The sequence below is a fragment of the Zalophus californianus genome, chromosome 4, assembly GCF_009762305.2.
Source record: "Zalophus californianus isolate mZalCal1 chromosome 4, mZalCal1.pri.v2, whole genome shotgun sequence".
Taxonomy (NCBI): domain Eukaryota; kingdom Metazoa; phylum Chordata; class Mammalia; order Carnivora; family Otariidae; genus Zalophus; species Zalophus californianus.
The window spans coordinates 148,470,660-148,490,346 of record NC_045598.1 but is presented as its reverse complement, the minus strand read 5'-3'; the positions used below and the strand labels follow the sequence as shown (position 1 = coordinate 148,490,346).

Here is a 19,687-nt window from a genome sequence, read left to right as displayed (position 1 = left end):
CCACTCATCCCCTGGTAGCTACCATTTTACTGTTTTTTTTTTTTTTTAAATAGGTTTAACTTTTTTAGATTCCACACATGTGATGTCATACAGTATTTGTCACCTCTATCTGACTTACTTGATTTAGCATAATGTTCTCAAGACCCATACATTTTATAGCAAATGGGAAGATATCCTTCTTTCTCGTAGCTGAACAATATTCTGTTGTGTATATTTACGACATCTTTTTTAATTCATTTATCCACTGATGGGCATTCAGGTTGTTTTCATATCTTGGCTGTTGTGACTAATGCTCTGATAAACATGGGAATGCACATATCTCATTGAAATCATGATTTCATTTTTTGGGTATATAACCAGAAGAGGAATTGCTGGATCATGTGATACATCTTTTTTTTTTTTTTAATTTTTGAGAACCCTCCATATTGTTTTTCATAGTGGTTGGACCAATTTACATTCCCACCAAAAATATATAAGGGTTCTCTTTCACCACATTTTAAAAAAAATTTTTATTCCAGTGTAGTTAACATACAGTATTATATTAATTTCAGGTGTATAGTATAGTGATTCAACAATTCCATATATTACTCAGTGCTTATCAAAATGAGAGTACTCTTAATTCCTTTCACCACATTCTTGCCAGCTCCTGTTGTCTCTTGTCTTTCTGGTTATAGCCATTCTAACAAGCATGAGGTAATAGCTCATAGTTGTTTTTGTTTGCATTTCCCTGATTAGTGATGTTGAGCATCTTTTCATGTGTCTGTTGGCCATTTTGATGTTCTCTTTGGAAAAATTTTTATTTAGTTCTGCCCAATTTTTATTGGATTGTTTGGGTTTTTTGTTACTAAGTTGGCTGGGTTCTTTATATATTTTGGAATTAACCCATTATCCAATATATAGTTTGCAAAAATTTTCTCCCATTCTATAGTTTGTCGTTTCATCTCATTTCTTTTGCTATGCAGAAGCTTTTTTTTTTTTAATTTTATTTGACAGAGAGAGAGAGAGAGAAAGCACAAGTAGGGGGAGCAGGCAGAGGAAGAGGGAGAAGCAGGCTCCTTGCTGAGCGGCGAGTGCAATGTGGGGCTCAATCCCAGGACCTTGGGATGATGATCTGAGAGTCAAAGGCAGATGCTTAACTGACTGAGACACCCAGGTGCTCCTGTGTAGAAGCTCTTGATTAATGTAGACACATTTGTTGATTTTTGCTTTTGTTGTTTGTGTTTTGGTATCATGTTAAAAAAAAAAAAATCATTGTCAAGGCCAATATTGACAAATATCTTCCCTATGTTTTCTTCTATAGTTTTATAGTGTCAAGTCGTATGTTTAAGTCTCTAATCCATTTTGAGTTAATTTTTGTGAGTGCTGTAAGATAGGGGTTCAATCTTATTGTTCTGCATATGTTTCTCTGGTTTTCTCAGCACCATTTGTTGAAGAAACTTATCCTTTCCATATTGGGTATTCTTGGCAAATACTAGTTGAGCAAATGTACTGAGATTTAATTCTGGGCTCTCTATTCTGTTCCATTGGTTGATGTGTCTGTTTTTATGCCAGTATCATACTGTTTTTATTACTGTGGCTTTATACTACAATTTGAAATTGGGAAGCATGATGCCTCTGGCTTTGTTCTTTTTTCTCAGGACTGCTTTAGCTATTTAGGGTCTTCTGTGGTTCCACACAAATTTTAGGACTTTTTTCTTCTATTTCTGTGAAGAATGCTTTGGTATTTTGATAAGGATTGCATTAAATCTGTAGATGGCTTTAGGTAGTATGGCCATTTTAACAATATTAATTCTTCTGATCCATGCATGGGATGTCTTTCCATTTGTTTGTGTCTTCTTCAGTTTCTTTCAGCCAAGTCTTGTAACTTTCATTGTATAGCTATTTTACTTCTTTGCTTAAATGTATTCCTAAGTATTTTATTGTTTTGATGCTGTTGTGAATGGGATAGTTTTCTTTTTCTCAGATGCATCATAATTAGTGTAAAGAAATGCAATTGATTTCTGTACGTTGATTTTGTATCCTGCCACTTTACTAAAGTTGTTGATTCTACACATAAGATTGTATCATCAGCAAATAGAGAGTTTACTTTTTCTTTTTCTGATTTGGATGTCTTTTATTTCTCTGTCATGCCTAATTGCACTAGCTAGGACTATCAATACTGTATTGAATAGGAGTGGTGAGAATAGGCATCCTTGTCTTATTCCTAATATTAGAGGAAATGCTTTCAGTTTTTCTCCATTAAGTATAATGTTAGCTGTGGGTTTGTCACATATATCCTTTATTATGTTGAAGTATGTTTCTTCTATATCCAACCTCTTAAGGATTTTTATCATCAAAGGGTGTTATATTTTGTCAAATGCTTTTTCTGCATCTATTGAGATGATCATATGATTTTTATCTTTAATTTCATGGGTGTGATATATTACATTTATTGATTTGCATATATTGAATCATCCTTGCATCCCAGGGATAAGTCCCACTTGGCCATAGCATATAATTCTTTTGATGAATTTTTGAATCAGTTTGCCAATATGTTAAGAATTTTTGCATCTATATTCATCAGGGATATTAGTCTATAATTTTCTTTTACTGTGGTATCCTTATCTGGTTTTGGTATCTAAGTAATGCTGGCTTCATAGAATGAGTTGGGAAGAGCGTGAAAGAGTTTGAGGAGGATTGGTGTTGATTCTTTAAATGTTCAGTAGAATTTTCCAGGGAAGCTCTCTGGTCTTTGAGTTTTCTGTGTTGGGAGTTTTTTGATTACTGATTCAGTCTCTTTACTCATTAGTTCGTTCATATTTTCTATTTCTTCCTGAGTTAGTCTTGGTAGGTTGTGTGTTTGTAGAAATGTATCCATTTCTTCTAGGTTATGTAACTTGTTGGCAAATCATTGTTCATAGAGGCCTCCTTCATATTTCTGTAGTATCAGCTTAACGTCTCCTCTTCCTTTCTAATTGTACTTATTTGTGTCTTCTCTTTTTTTTTCCCTTAGTCCATCTAAAGGTTTTGTTAATTTTTTTATGTTTCCAAAGAACCAGCTTTTAGTTTCATTGATCTTTTCTATTGTTTTTCTGGTCTCTGTTTCATTTATATCTGCTCTGATCCTATTATTTCCTTCCTTCTGCAAACTTTACATTTTATTCATTCTTTTTTTTTTTTTTCTAATTTCTTGTGGTGTAAAGTTATGTTGTTTGAGGTCTTTCTACTTTCCTAATATGTGTTTACTGCTATAAACGTTCCTCTCAGAACTGCTTTTGCTGCAACCCACACTATTTGATTTGAAACACTATTTGACTATTTTGGTATGTTGTTTTTCCATTTTATTTTTGTTTCAGTTTTTTTTTTTAATTTCATTTTGATTCCTTTTTTGACCCAGTGTTTGTTTAGAAGTGTGTTGTTTAGTTTCCACATATTTATAGATCTTCTCACTTTCTTTTTGTTGTTGATTTCTAGTTTCATTCCATTGTGATCAGTGAAGATAGTTGGTATTATTTCAATTTTTTAAAATTTGCTAAGATTTGTTTTGTGACTTATCACATGATCTAAGCTGGAGAATGTTCCATGTGCACTTGAGAAGAATGTTTATTTTGGTGCTATTGGATGGAATGTTCTGTATATGTCTATTAAGTCCATTTGTTGTAAAGTGTGGTTCATTACAAAGTTTCTTTGTTGATTTTCTGTCTGGGTGATCTATCCATTGCTGTATAATGGGGTATTGAAGTCCCCTGCAATTATTATATATTATCATCTATTTCTTCCTTAAGATCTGTTATTATTTACCTAATAATATATCTTGGTGCTCAAATGTTAGGAGCATATGCATTTACAACTGTTATATCTTCTTGAGGTACTGATCTCTTTGTCATCATATAATGACCTTCTTTGTGTCTTGTTACCTTTTTTGTCTTGAAGTATATTTTGTCTGATGTAAGTATGGCTATACCTACTTTCTTTAGGTTTCTATTTGCTTGGAATATCATCTTCCACCCTTTCACTTTGAACCTATGTGTGTTTTTAGAGCTGAGATAAGTCTCCTGTAGGCAGCATATAGTTGGGACTTGTATGTATGTGTTTGTGTGTGTGGTTTTTTTTTTAACCTATTCGACCACTCTGCTTTTTGATTGGTGAGTTCAATCCTTTTACATTTAGAGTGATTATTGCTAGGTAAGGATTTACTACAGTCATTTTATCTTTTGCATTCTGGTTACTCCGTCTTTCCATTGTTTCTTTTATCTTCTTTTTCTGTCTTTTTAAGTTAGTGGTTTTCTGTGATGATTTGCTTTGTCTCCTTTGTTTTTGTTTCATGCCTCTCCTCTAAACTTTTGTTTTGTAGTTACTACAAGGTTTGTATAAAAAATTTGGTGAATAAAATAGTCTTTTTTTTTCTGCTGATAGCAATTTATCTTCATTTGCTGTAAGAGTTCTGTCATTTCGTTCTTCCCCTTTTATATTTTTGATGACACAAATGATCTCTTTTACACTGTGATTTTCTTACCAAGTTGTAGTAACCATATTTTTCATGTTCTTTTCCTTTACCTTTATGCTATAATTAAGAGTTTAACATATCCTAAAAGAGATTATTTTTTAAAAGAAAAGATTTATTTATATATTTGACAGAGAGAGAGACTGAGAGAGAGAGAACTCGAGCAGGGGGAGGGGCAGAGGAAGAGGGAGAGAGAATCCTCAGGTAGACTCCCTCCTGAGTATGGAGCCCTGATGCAAAGCTGATCCTAGGGACCTGAGATCATGACCTGAGCTGAAATCAAGAGTCGAGACACTCAACGAACTGAATCACCCAGGTGCCTCTATTTTAGAAAAGATTCTAAATCTAATTTTGACTGACTTCTTATCACCTTAATCAGAGTTTTATGTCCTTTTGTCCTTTCTTTTCAGCTTGAAGTGCTTATTTCAACACTTCTTGTATGGCAGGTCTAGTGGCAATGAACTTCCTCAGCTTTAATTGTCTGGGAAAGCCTTTATTTCTCCTTTATATTTGAAGGACAACTTTGCCAGAGGGTATTCTTGGGTGGCAGTTTTTATCTTTCAATATTTTAAATATATTGTTCCATTCTCTCCTGACCTGTAGAGTTTTTGCTGAGAAATCTACTCATAGTCTAATAGGCATTCCTTGGTCGGTTACTGTCTTTTTTCCCCTGGCTGTCATTAAAATTCTTTCTTTATCATTGACTTTCAGCAGTTTTTATAAAATGCGTCTTGGAGATTTTTTTTTTTTTTTTTTTTTTTTGCATTGAGTAGTAAGGTGTTCTATAAGCTTCATGGAATTATATCCATTTCCTTCCCAGATTTGGGAAGTTCTCAGCTATTACTTATTTAATTAAACTCTCTGCCTTCTTTCCCTCCTCTTCTTCTGAAATATCCATTATTTTTACATTGGCTTTTCTAATGGAGTCTGATAGCTCTTGTAGGATTTCATCACTTTTTAAAAATCTTAGTTCTTTTGCATCTTCTACCCAAATCATTTCTAGATGCCTGTTTTCTAGATTGTGAATTCTCTCTTCCATCTGATCTGCTGTACTTACATGCATTCTAATACATTCTTTATCTCATTTATTGAGTTCTTTACCTCCAGAATTTCTGTTTGGTTCTTATTTAGAATTTCAATCTTTTTGGTAAAGTACTCCTTTTGTTTGTTAATTTTATTCCTGAAATCTATTTATGGCCTTTCTGAGTTTTCTTGTAGCTCATTGAATGTCTTCATAACAGCTATTTTGAATTCTTTTATCCATTAGATTGCAATATTCCGTATCTTTGGGTTCTGTTGCAGGGAAATTGTCATTTTCTTTTAGTGATATTATACTATGATTTCTCATTTTTGATGAAAAGTGCTTCTGCCACCACAATGAAAGTAGTGTCCACCTTTCTTATTTAGTCAAGATTTTGTTTAATGTGATTCTAATGGTTCAACAGGTTGGTAATTAGGAGGCTTCCTTTTTGCCTTCCAGAAGGTAGTGGCATAGCATAATCTTTTGGTTTTTCTTATCAGAGCTGATTTTGTGCTAAGGTTGGGAGTCCAGGCATTTAAAAAAAAAAAAAAAAAAGCTGGTGGCACAGTGGTGGTAGGTGTGTATTTAGCTCTTGGGGCTGTGGGTGTGTCCACAGCTCTATTGAGAGTGCCATGATTGTGGAAGAAAGATTCCCAGAGGAATGTGGCTGATTCTATTGCCAGAACCCTGAGGCAGACAGCAGGAGACACTTCCCTTCGGTTCTCTTTGTCTGTCTACTTCCCTCCTAAGAGAGAGCAATGGATTCCCCAGCTGCAAAACACAAAACTGGGCAGACCCCATTTACCACCTTCCCCACCCTCCACCTCCTCTGCCAGAAAGATTGTGCTGGCCCATAGCCAAACCTGCAGCAGTCTTCTCTGTAGCTGCCACTTCTGGTGCAACTCCCCTTGCTACACTGCCCCTCTGCTATCCAGTCCACCAACTTTTGGGTGCATGAATAAATGGGGTCTTGAGTGTCCTGTTATGTGCTTCAGAGGGGCTTTTCTTTGGTTATGGATGTCTAGGTTGTAAATGAAAAGGCAGGGAAAAAAGGAACAACTCATGCTGCCATGATGCTGACCTTACTCTCAGACTTTTATTTTATTACCTATAAAGCTCTTTTTCTGACTTGAGAGACTGAAGTGACATTTTGGCCCTCTAGGGATTCATGTTTCCTGAGTCTTTGCACTTTGATGTTCCCAGTATTTGGAATTGCTTCTACCAGATATCAACATTACTTCCTCCCTAAACTCATCTAAGTATCTGGTCGAGTGACATCAAGTAATAATGCCAAGTGCATTATCAAGGAGGCCTTCCCTGACCACTCTATCTGAAACAGTACTTCTCTCCCTTTTATTTTCTGCCCCTCACCAACTCTGTTTTTCTTTTTAGTGGTTTTTATCACCTGGAAAACTGAACTTTTTTTTTCTTATTATTTATCTTTTAACAAGTATAATAGACAATTGGTCTGTTTTGCTCACACTACTGTATATTTAGTACCTTGAATATTGTTTGTTACATGGTAAGTGCTCAACAAGTAATTTTTTATAAAGATTCTAAGTAATCGCCACACCCAATGTGGGACTCAAACTTACAACCCCGAGATCAAGAGGTGACTCTTGATGCTCTACTGACTGAGCCAGATAGGCATCCCCCAGTAAATAGTTTTTAATGAATGAATGAATGAATGAATGAGTTGTTTAGAAAACAGAATATAAAAATTCTCATGACCATAAGGGAACATTTCAATTATGCTTAAATAGGTACAAGACTAACTAGGAAAACTTATAGTCAGTGATATGTTCTAATGTCACTCTATTCTCAGAGGTTCTGGCAATTCTATCTACTAACCTTAAAAAATAATGACGTGCAAAAAAATATAATGACTTATGCAATTAAAATTTTGGATGCAGGTGAAAATACTAAACTATTATATATATTTTTTCTTATGTTTTTCTTGTTTCCTGAGGAAAATTATTAATATTTTGTTACTTGCTAGCCAAAATAACCTTACTTCAGAGATTTTACCTTTTACTCAATAACTATGTGCATATACTAATAATTTGGGAATCAGTGCTGAGATTAGTTTAAAAAGCAATTTTATCACATATTTTCCTGTGTGAAAATGCAAGTTTTAATATTTCTTAGTTTTGAAATGTCCATTTTTCCACATTAAATCCAGATTCATTTTGGAAAAAAAAAAAGAAAAGCTAAACTCTATTACAGAATAAATACTAAAGCCACACATTCTAAGTGTATTTTTGCCTTATGTGAGTACTGGTAAATCCAGGCATTCATATAAAAATAAATTTATTTTATTGTTCTAAGTGTATTATTTAGCTGTATCATTATCATAATTGGGGAGGACTTTTTCACTTTCTCCCCAAGAATGATCTAGAATTTTACATGCAAAAGGAGTTTTGTAATGAGTAATTCACATTGACACACTCTCTTTTTGTTAAGAATCTCAGATTGATTTGAAGGAATTTTAACTCTCCATGTCATGATTTTTAGAGAAATTTTCTGTTTGGATTGGTAATCTTAATAATGCAATTATTTACATGTATTTTCCTTATTAAGACTATACATAATGGATAATAAAATCTGTATTCTTACCAAGCCATAAAAGCAGTTTCCCATATTATAGAATTTTCTACTAGAATATTAATTTTGCAACTTTAATTTAAACATACAAAGATGGCATTTTATTAGTATAAATAAATCTCATAAGTTTAAATTATATGTGGTTATTTTAGAGAGAATTAAAGAGAATGTTATGGCTGTTTTGATGATGGTCATTGAGATTGGGAATTAAGAATGGCATTTGTCATAATGTATCATCCTGAACATTACATGTTTTTCTGTACTTTGTTTTGGTTTCACAATACCAAGAAAATCCTATCATAACATGAATAGTTAATAATGTAACTTTTTAATAGTACAGATCTAACAACATCAGGATACTCTTCAATTTAAACCAGTCACAAAACTGGAGAGAAGAGTAGTAGGAAATTTTATTTCACAACTAAATCACAGATATTATCTAAAGATCAGTTGTAGTTTTTATCACTAAAGTTTCAGTAACAAGAGTATAATACTCCTAACTATGCATGTGCCTTTCACATTTTATTGCAAAAGTATTAATGCTATAATAAGAACATCCATCCAATAGGGACAACAATATCTTGCCTGTCATTTTTAAGGAAAACACACCTGTGCTACAGGAGTCTATTCACTTTTATAATTCTTTCCTTGCTTACTGAATCTCAGTAAGCACATTAGGCTTTGTTGGGTTTTAACTGGTGTTAATTTCATCTTTCTCTGCTCATCCTTGCAACTATAGTAGTTGTGAAAAACAGTTCCCTGCAGTCAATGGAGAAGGCAGAATGTGTTTGGAGCTATGCAGCACTCCATCCTCAGAAAATTGTCCCTGTCTGACCTGTCTGGTAACTCACTGAAAAGCCTCATTCTCAAAACTTGTTCTTATTTGACTAGACTTAGAACTCACTCTGTGTGAAGAGCCCTCTCCCAGAATTTGACACAGTCAGTGGCAAGTTTTTAACATTGCAACTACTTGAAGCAGCATTACTAGCTGGGACTAGCAGGGGGCTGTCCTAAAAATATTTTAAAAAACTGGGAATGAGATGTCCGTAGGGTCTTTAAAAAAATCTCCAACATAGATTTCTGGGAATCTAGAAAGCCACAAGCCTGTGGTTTGTCCAATAAAGACCTGAAAAGGCTATAAAATTTCTCACTTCTTGCTGACCTTGAAGAAGCTAGCAGGAAGTGAAGGCTAAGACAGGACTAAAAACTCCTGTCAGAGCTTAGAAAATATATACCAACATATAAATATATACCAATGTATATACTATACACAGCTCCCCAGCAAAACTGGAAGACATTGGTTCAAAGCATTTAAGAGAATATGTGTCCAGTCTTTAGATGAACATTAAGCTAAGTGGCTGCATATGACAACAATACAGACTTTACAGAATTAGACCATAAAAGTCATTAAAAAAACAAACAATAAAACCAACAAAAGAAAAACAAACTGCAGCAACAACATTATAGGGGAGATATGATTTGCAGAGTTGCCACATTACATTATTTCCTATGTCCAGTTTCTACAAGAATTATAAAATGCATAAAGAACCAGCAAAGTGTGCTCCATACACAAAAAAGGATAGTAGAACTTATTTCTAAGAAAGGTCGTATCTTGGACTTACTGAACAGAGACTGTAAGTCAGCCCTTTGAAATATGTTCAAAAAACTAAAGAAAATCATGTCTAAAGAATTGAAATATGAGAATGATACCTCACAAAATAAGGCACCTCATTACAGAAATATAAATTATGTATATTTTAAAAAGAAAATAGAAATTCTGGATTTGGAAAATACAATAATTATAAAAATTTCACTAGAAGGACCTTACAGCAAATGTGAACTGACTGAAGAATCAGGGAACATGAAGAAAAGTTAATTGAGATTTTCTGAGGAGCATGAAGAAAAAAGAATGAATGAATGACAAAAAATGAGCAAAGACACAAAGACGTGTAGGACACCATCCGTCATACCAACCTATGTACAACAATACTTCCAGAATGAGAGGAGGAAGAGAGAGGGTCAGAAAGGGTATTTGAAAAAATAATATCCAAAAACTTCCCTAATTTGATGGAACACTGATTTTTTTTTAGTAGTTTTGCCTTTTTTTAAATTATGTTATGTTAGTCACCATAGAGTTTGATTTTTTTATCCAAGAACCTCAATAAATTTCAAGTAGGATAAACTCAAAGAGATCCACACTGGGCTACATTATAGTCACACTGTTGAAAGTCAAACATAAAAGAATGATTGTTGAAAGCAGCAAGAGAAAAGTAACATATTACATATGATGTGCTGAAAGCAATAGATGGCCAGCCAAGAATTCTATATCCAGCACAACTGTCCTTTTAAAAAGGGAGAAATTAAGATATTTTTGGGTAAACAAAACCAGATAATTTGTTAATAGCACACCTGCCTTGCAAGAAACACTAAAGGAAGTCCTTGAGGTTGGAATGGAAGTACATAAGATAGTAACTCAAATCCATATACAGAAAGCAACAACAACAACAAAAACCTAATACCAGTAAAGGTAACCACATAGATAAATATAATAGAAGTCTACATGTGTTTTCTGTGTGTAACTTTTTTCCTCTCCTTGCTAATTTATGAGATGCTGCTAAAGCAGTACTTCGATGGCAATTTACACCTGTTAAACACTATGTTTATAAAGAGGAAAGATTTCAAATCAATAACCTAACTTTCTGCCTAGACAAGTTAGAATATGAAAAGAACAAACTAAACCCAAAGCTGAAGAAAAGGAAATAATAAGGATTCAAGTGGAAAAAACATAAAGAGAAAAACAATAAAAAAATAATCAACAAAACCAAAAGTTTGTTTAGAAAGATCAACATGATCGAAAACCTTTAACACTGTTAAAAAAAAAACACAAAGAACACTCAGATTACTAATATCATTAATGAAACAGGGTACATTACTATCAATCTTAATATAAAATGGATTATAAAGGAATACTATAAACAGTTGTATGTTAAAAATTAGATAATCTAGATGTAATAATACTAATACAAGTTCTGATACAATGCTACCAGAACTCTGATCCATTGCTGGTGGGAATATGAAATGTTATAGCCACTCTGGAAAATGGTTTGGTAGTTTCTTACAAAGTTAAATATATACTTACCATATGACTCAGTAGTCCTACTCTAGATAAATTGAAAACTTGTGTTCATGTAAAAACCCATACACCTGTGCTTATAGGTAGATCTTGTACTTGCCAAATACTATACATAACCGGAAAGCACTTCAGTGAGTGAATGGATAACAAACTCTCGTACCTTCATATAATGGAATACTAATCAACAATAGAGAAGAATGAATTGGTGATTCATACAATTTGGGTAAAACTTAAAGGCCTTATGCTGAATCAAAGAAGCCATTGTCATGTTATTGCCATATTACTGAAAAGACACGGCTATAGAAATGGACAGTAGCTCAGTGGTTGCCAGAATTTATGGCTGGGAGGAGGCGTGGGTATGAAAGGGTAGCATGGGGAGTTTTTTGAGATAGAACTTTTCTGTACTGTGATTATGATAGTAGTTACATGAATCTATAGAAGAGCATTAAATTTCATAGAGCTGTATACTAAAAGGAAAAAAAAAGTCAATTTCATTGTGATAATTTAAGAATAAAATATAATAAAGTATTATAAGATTATATTGGAGAGAGGAAGCATAAATCATTCAATCAAGAAGCTTGGAGATGGAGAAAAAAAGCTTTTGTTGCTTAAACTATGCCACAGGAAATGAAAATACAGAAATATGATGAATGGTGTCATTAAACAGAGAAATTAAATAATTGAGGCCCCAGATTGGTTCAATATGTTATATACATACATATATATACATATATGCACATATATATACATATATATATGTATTTCTTCTAAGTACTCAGAAGTCAGGGGCTTCTGTATTTTACATTTTTTACAATTGTGTAGGCATAGGTATCCTCTTGAAGCCATAAAAAAATTTAAATGTTGAAAACTTCTTTAGGTATAGTAGAAATATCTAGTTTTAGTTATAAAGAACAGATGCCCCTGTAAACGTTTTTCACTTAATAGACTGAAACCTCGTTTTTCAGTATGTACTTTTGGATATCGTAGTTAGCAAGCAGAATGCTAAACTACTGACAGCTGCACTATTTGGAGAAGTACCAGGTGTAAATAATTTTTAAAACCATCTATTTATTATAAATACAGTTTCAAATGTTCATATCAACTTTAATATGAAGCTAGAGGTATTATTCTCTAAGAGATACAGGAGTTGAATTGAAATGGAACACATTATTTAACCAATAAGTTATATGGCAAGTGAAGTAGAACGATAAATTCTCACTTTAACCTTGACTCTTTGAGGTATATTTGAATCTGTTTTATGGCAGACACATCATCCAGAATAATGCATATGTGTATGTAAAACATTTGGGTTAAGATAATCCTTTTTCCATTTATTTTTTCCCATTGCACCCAGAGATTATTATAGGGTATATATAGGAGAAAACAAGAAATGACTTTTTGGCCTCAGATCTATAATCTTCAAATTTCTCTTTAGATTCTCCTTAGAAATTTGCTTTGTAACCCCAAGTGGAGGCATTTGATGTGTCACCATTTTCATTGTTCTGAACTGTTTATATCTCAGCAGGAATAATGACATGAATAGTTTGACTGTTGAGATGTGAAATCAGAGTGAATACTTGTCAAGGCTTTTTCAGCAAAATTAAATGTTGCTAATTTAAAATGGGTCAGAGTAATATTTTTCTGTAGTTTGTTCATTCCACAATTTAAATTTAGATCATTTGATGTACATTTTTACAGTTGGTTCATTTCTGGATCATTAAACCTTATCATCAAATAATATTTATTAAGCTTCCGCATGTTCGTAGATCCAGAATGACTGCTATATGATAGCAGTTAAGGAAATAGCATACAATGGTCTTTAAAAACAAAAAACAAAAAATCAATACGTAGCTCTTTAGCCAAACAAACACTTTTATGTGTCTAATGAACACAAATAGAGCATTTCTTCATTACTCCCATCCTTTTGACTAACTTCTCCCTGCCATTTCTAATTCTAAAAATCTATATGGATTTTAAAGGCACTTTTGAATCATTAACAAAGACATTTTATTGCACATTAACTTTTTATGATACATTGTAGTGTAGATCAACTGTGTTCAGATTTATTTCAATGTGAGGAAGATGTGGAACTTAAAGTTAGAAGTTGTATTATTTACATAAAGGAGATACAGGGGTAAGATTTGGAAAGGAACCGATCATGAGGGAAAGGGAGTAAGATAGAAACAAGGCAAACTGAAAGAGAGATTACATGGTTTTATGCTAACTCCCACACAGAATGATATGCTGTATTTGAGACCCATTGACCCAGTTCTTAGTTAAAAGTTCTTTTGGTTAACAAAAGAGTATATTATTCTAGTCAAAGTTTTTGTTACTCTTGTTTTGTTTTTATGTTAAATCTATTTTCTTCACAGGTTATGTAACTCATTAGGTTACATACAGGTTACACGCAAACTCAGGTTTGTTACTCATTAGTCATCAAATGGTACACCAAAAAGGAAATTTGGTGATGTTAACTAACTTAGTTTTGTTCATCTTTGGCTGTGAAATGTGGTAGAGAAGATTGGAACTAATATCTAAATGTAGCTTTCCTACATCTTTTATTTAGCCATATTTATTCTGTCCTCTCTTAAGAGCAAAGTTAAATATGTATTTTTCTAATGAATTCAGTGACTGAAAGTTAAGTATTTACAGATCTTCCTAGTTTCTTACAGAAAACTTGAGGATATTCCTCAAATTGATTATTTGGGTATTTTATATATCCCTAATAAAATAAATTTATAAGGAGCTCTTATTCTTCATGTAAGAAGATGAAGTTAACTTACCTATTAATGGGATCTTATGTATACTCATTTACCCATTTGTTTCTAAATGCTTCCAAAAGGTTTACTGTCTTTACCTTAAACATCTTACTCTCTAAAATTAGTTTTTATCTTTTTAGCTCTTCACTGCACACCAAATCAAAGATGTCTGTCAGATCTTCTTCCTGCAGAAAATTAAGAGAGGAGATGTTGACCTTAGGGTGACAAGTTTATGGTTTCCAAAACTGGGAGCTACTTTGCAACTCTGTATTCCAGTCTTACTGTATTTAAACATTCTTTGACATTTCAGATGGCTGTTAAACTTGAATTATATATAAGCATAGCTCATTGCCTGAAATTATTTCTTTCTAGGTAAACAAGATTATAAAAAAACCAAACCTATTTTACGAGCAACCAAATTAAAAGCAGAAGCAAAGAAAACAGCAATAGGGATAAAGGTACCTGTATTTGGTAACTTTAAAATTTGATATATGCATGCCATTTCATTTTCTAAAACTGAATTGCATAAATGTTGAATGCTAAGTGTTTTATGACATTTCAAAATCAAAGTCAATGCCAGAATTGAAGGTTTTTATAAGGAATTTACTTAATGGGAAACATCATTCTGATCAGGTCTTAAAATAAAACACAATGTCACATAAGAAAACCAGTTATACTTAAAGTTGCAATTTATTTTTTCCTCTAGCTAATGTATATATTGTTCAAATATTTCAATGACTTATGTGGCCTGAATAAAAAACTTCTTTTATTTTCAATAAATTTAATTTTATTGTTATTGATATTTTAGTTATACTTATATATATGTAGATCATTAGTATATGTAATTTTACTCTGTGTATTATTATTGTTGTCAATACTCTCTATGATGAAATTCTAATGATGTCCCCAAACTTGTTCTTTTAGAAAACCAGTGTTTTAACTGCTTAAGAGGGATAAATGCATCTGAGAATGATGTTAGCAGATATTAATCCAATGTGCTAGCACAATGAAGTTCAACAAAATTACGTTTACTTATTACTCATGTCAATTTTTTGCCAAGTATTTAGAGGTGAATCAAACTATAAATACAAAAATTAACTTGATGGTTCTACTGTCAAATGTGTAAAATTAAAATGGCTAGTATATATACTTTATTTAAATATTAAAATGTTAATAGGAGATTTTGGTTTTTATCTGGCAGATGAAAAATCAATTTTTCTAAGTTATAGCTTATAGCAAATGCCAAGGTATTACTACTAGGCTGTAACAGCTGTTGAACTGCCAGATGATATATTTGGTTGTCTTCCAGAATTTGCTATTATGATCACGAAACACTGCCTTCTTTTTACTCTTGATTGCTGATTTTGATCAAGCATTGCCGTGTGATACGGTATGTTTTCACAACACAATCCCCTCAGTTAGTGTTGTGTGTCAGTTTTTAATGAAAAAAAAAAGTAAATTGCCTTTTTTTGAAAAGAGAGATGATTAATCTTTTGAAGTTTTCTTCTAATTTCACATGAAATTTTATTCATCTTTGAAATTATTTCCATGACATGATATTTCTAAAAGCATTAGTTAGGGTTTTTTTTCCTTTCTTTATTGTGCAGTTAGTTACCTGGTGATTGTCTCTTATAGTGAGAGCATTATTTGTAATTTTCCACCAAGGCACTATGTCACTCACTTTTATCTCTCTGTTTTGGTTTTGGGTTTTTTTTTAAAGAAAGATATTGGGGTGGCAAAATCCACTTGTGGCACAATATAATGAACAGCTATAAATTAGAATTTGAGAAATGGTGCAGCCATTCATTTATTAATATTCTCTTCATTTGCTCTTATAATTTTTGTTATTATTTTAATTTGAGGAAATGACTTAGTATCAGATAAATCTACCTTATAATGCAATTATCTAATATCATTTTATAAACAATGCAGAATTTGCTTATCTTTGAGAAAAAAGATTTTTGTTAATTTATGTTTTAATGTTTAATTTTGTTAATTTATGATTTAATGCATGTACAGAAGAATTTCTAACGACATCTGAACATAGCTTCTTTTTAATAAACTAGCATATAATTTTGATTTGTAAACCTGTGGAAACAAAAACCTTAACTTTAAGCATTGGTTACTCTGCTTGAAAAATTATATGAAGAGCCCATTAAAATGATATGAAACTTTTTAGAATCAGAACCATGGAGGTGTTTTACATTTCAAATCTGGCATACTAATTAGTTTGCTCTGTCAAACTTTGATTGCCTTGTCATTTTAGCATAGGATTTTAAATAACGAAGTTTCTTTCAGCAATTGCCATTTAATGCTGTTTAATTTCCCCAGTGAGTGATTTTATCCATATTGATAATGTCAGAGAAGCAACTAAGGACTAATGAACATCAAACATGTTTGACTCTTACCTAGTTGATACAGGATGACCATAATATTATAGTATTTTATCACTTTACTGCTTATTTTTAGAATGAATCATAGTTATGCTCTTAAAATAATTTAAATCTACAGAAAATATGAACAGCTGCATGGAATAGAAAAATACCAGCCATGACAACACTGAACACGGAGGAAAGAGACCTAGGATCACATTCCTCTTGCCTCTTCCTGTTGTCATGATCTAGCTAAGTCTAAGCTGACATATTTGCAAAAGTGATTATGCCATTACCTCACAGGGTTGTCAGAAGAGTTAAATAATACCACGAAAACAGTTAACATTGAACCCGGGAAATCAAATTCATTTATGAATTGTTAGCTGATTGAGAAAATATTTCTTTGAATTAGCCATTGCTGGTTTGTACAAATAAGACTTCCTTGGTTGGTTGTCAGTGGCCTTAAGATCCCCCACTTGAACTCAGTCTGCATTGTGTTATTATATTGCATATTATAAAATGTTCTTAGTTTTGCTGTGGAGATACTGATATTGCTGTTGTAAAGTTTTCAAAGTATTACATGATTTTAATATACTTCATATATATGTTATCTAAATCTTACTCAATCCTTCATTTTTTGTTTAGAAATGCTGTAAGTATTACAATGTTGTAGAACCTATAGAAAGAAAGATGACCAAGACAGGATCATCTGGGAGGAATTTATACAAGAAATAACTTCCAGATTTCATTACCATATAAAATCAAATCAACAGTATTGACTGAGAGATCTAGGACTGGAGATGTAAAGAATATACAATACAGTCTTTATGCTCAAAGACTTTTAGCACCTTTTTGTAAACGTATGTTTAGTAATTGAAAATGTTTTGGGAGAACAGTAATGATTCAGAATAAGATGTGAATATTACTGTGTCAAAATCTAGAATTAATTTCTGTTTAGAAGCTATTTTATTTCCTGTGTCTTACCAATGTAAACAAAATATTGTAATTTATGACCCAGTAACGAGTGCTACCTAAAAAATATTAGCACAACTAAGATTTCCTATTTGGTTGCTGTTCAGTTAGATTATGTTTTAAGAATTACAACTTCATTAAAAATTTTTTAGCATGTAAATACCCATGTTTCCTAGTATTTAGAAGAAAAAAGATAATTCATATTTGTTAATTAATTAGTTCATTTGAAAGGTTTATTTGAAAGGTGTAATCTAATAAAAGAATAAGTATCAAAAATTTAATTTCTCTGTTACATAAATAAAATCTTCAAGTGTCAACGAGATCCTGTGAACAACCTCTTGGGATGAGACATCTGGAAACATTATTTTTCTTCTTCTTTTTTTTTTTTTGTGATTTCAGATGTAAAACTAAAAATGGCCAGGGGGTGGGGGGTCATAAATGCCACAGGTCTCTAAGTTATGGTTAGTGTCACCAGCATCCTGAAAGCAGTATTTTCAAATTTTATCATTGTTTCACCCTCTATACATTCAGTCCCCACAACAGTATGGGACATTTTTTTTTAAATGATGCTATTCCTCCCCATTTAATACTCTTTAGCCCTACCCCCTCTACCATAATTTCAGTAGACTTAATTGAATTAATGGATCCTCTGAAGGTGTATTCTATGAAGGTTCTTGGCTTCCTACCCTTAAAACCCATTTTCATGCCTCTGGATATCCTGAAAATGTATAGTGAAGATGATAGAGAGTTTTTTGAAGGGACAAGGAACAGTTGAAAAGCAGCAGTTAGAGGTGATTATCAAATGAGATGTGGATGATGGCCTCCAATCAAGAGTAAAAACTTTATTCTTGCTTTAAGCTTGTATGAATGGTGACTGCTGTTAAACAGTTTTGTTGTCCACTATACAGAACAGATGGAGTTTGCAGTTGTGTGTCACTTGTTTATTACATCCTCTTAAAATTAGTAGCTGTGTAACCAGATGGGTCTGGGAGCACAGCTGTGGATATAGGAATATAAATGAAACCTGTCTGATGCCGCCATGCCCTTTTGAGATGCTGAAGTATTCCAACTGCAACAAAGAAAAACTCACTTTCATTTGACATTATGTTGATGTATTAGATTAAGATAGTTGACACTGAGTCTATCAACCCCCTGATTTTTATCAATATTTATTTTCATAGCTTGGAAATCTAAATAAATGTAAATTTGAAGCTAAATATCTGTATAAAGTGCCCATTTGTAATTTCAACATCCAGGTAAAAATTTCATGTTGATTATAAACCAAATTCATTTTAATGTTTTTAAAGTTTCTTAGGTAGCATAGGTTGAATTAGTAATTTTACATTCTGATGAAATGTAAAATATATTCATGTAAATGCAAATAAATTGCCTGTCCATAAAACAATGCTGGGAATGGGTGTGATACACAATTGAAAATTAGAAAGGCATATTAGACTCTTTAGGATATGGAACTGGCACTAGTTGCTCTTTTTGATCTTTTTAGCCAAATGCTATGTTAATATCGAGAATATTCCTTAATGGTATGTGTGTAAGTCTGTGTGTGTATATACTGCACACTCTATACTTCATATAAATAAGAAGTTTATGAACTTTTGCCATAATATATGTAGTAAATTTTGGCTACTATTTTAACATGATTAATATAACCCACATCAAATCACCAAATGAAATATTCAGAATCACCCTTCACAGTTCTGATAAATTATACTGTATCTTGCTTCATGAACTAAGAGTCCTCAGTTTTTTTCCTCCACATTATAAACTATGGAATTTAGAGTTTAAATTTAGTTTCCACAAAACAATATTTAATAAAGATTTACAGAGACATAATTTAGAAACTGGCTCTAATAGCAGTTTCATCCCATTAGAAAAAGAAAGATAAATGTTTTAAAATCGTGTCCTAAAGCTAAAACTAATAACAAATTAATTGAAGCAACAAATAAAGTTAAACATACTCAAATAGAGAAGAGAGAAACTGTGTAGGCACAAACTACACTGCTTGCACTCAACATCTTGATATTCAAACTATGCAAATATATCAAAATTATAAAGTTTAATTTTACTATTAGAAAAGCACAAATTACATAGAAATAATAATAGAAATGAGTCACCCACTGATGTACTTGTCATCGCAGTCGGTATTGTCAAGTACAAAATAAGTTACTTTACTAAATGACAAGAAGTGTTAAACAAAAAGAATGTGATTAATTAGGTTCAAATTATTATTCTAGATGATGGAATTATATCGCTGTTTTCTCTGATGAAACTCATAACATTAACCAATCTCTTTTCATCAATTTCAAACCTACTTTTTTTTTTCCC

The 19,687-nt window shown here is 32.3% G+C and overlaps 1 protein-coding gene across 6 annotated transcripts in view; it reads left to right on the top strand.

The window, feature by feature from the left end:
- TRIQK (triple QxxK/R motif containing) overlaps positions 1–19,687 on the top strand; it is a 147,389-nt gene that overhangs the window by 65,596 nt on the left and 62,106 nt on the right. For 5 of the 6 annotated variants that reach the window (XR_003522532.2, XR_003522536.2, XR_003522538.2 and 2 more), the window contains one exon: positions 14,373–14,458. Coding sequence is in view for 3 of the 6 variants with exons in the window: in XM_027607758.1 (XP_027463559.1) it covers positions 14,373–14,458 (86 nt within the window). In the remaining 3 variants the exon portion in view is untranslated. Of the gene's footprint in view, positions 1–14,372; positions 14,459–17,017; positions 19,680–19,687 lie in introns of those variants that run through there. The other variant, XM_027607780.1, reaches the window with a different exon arrangement.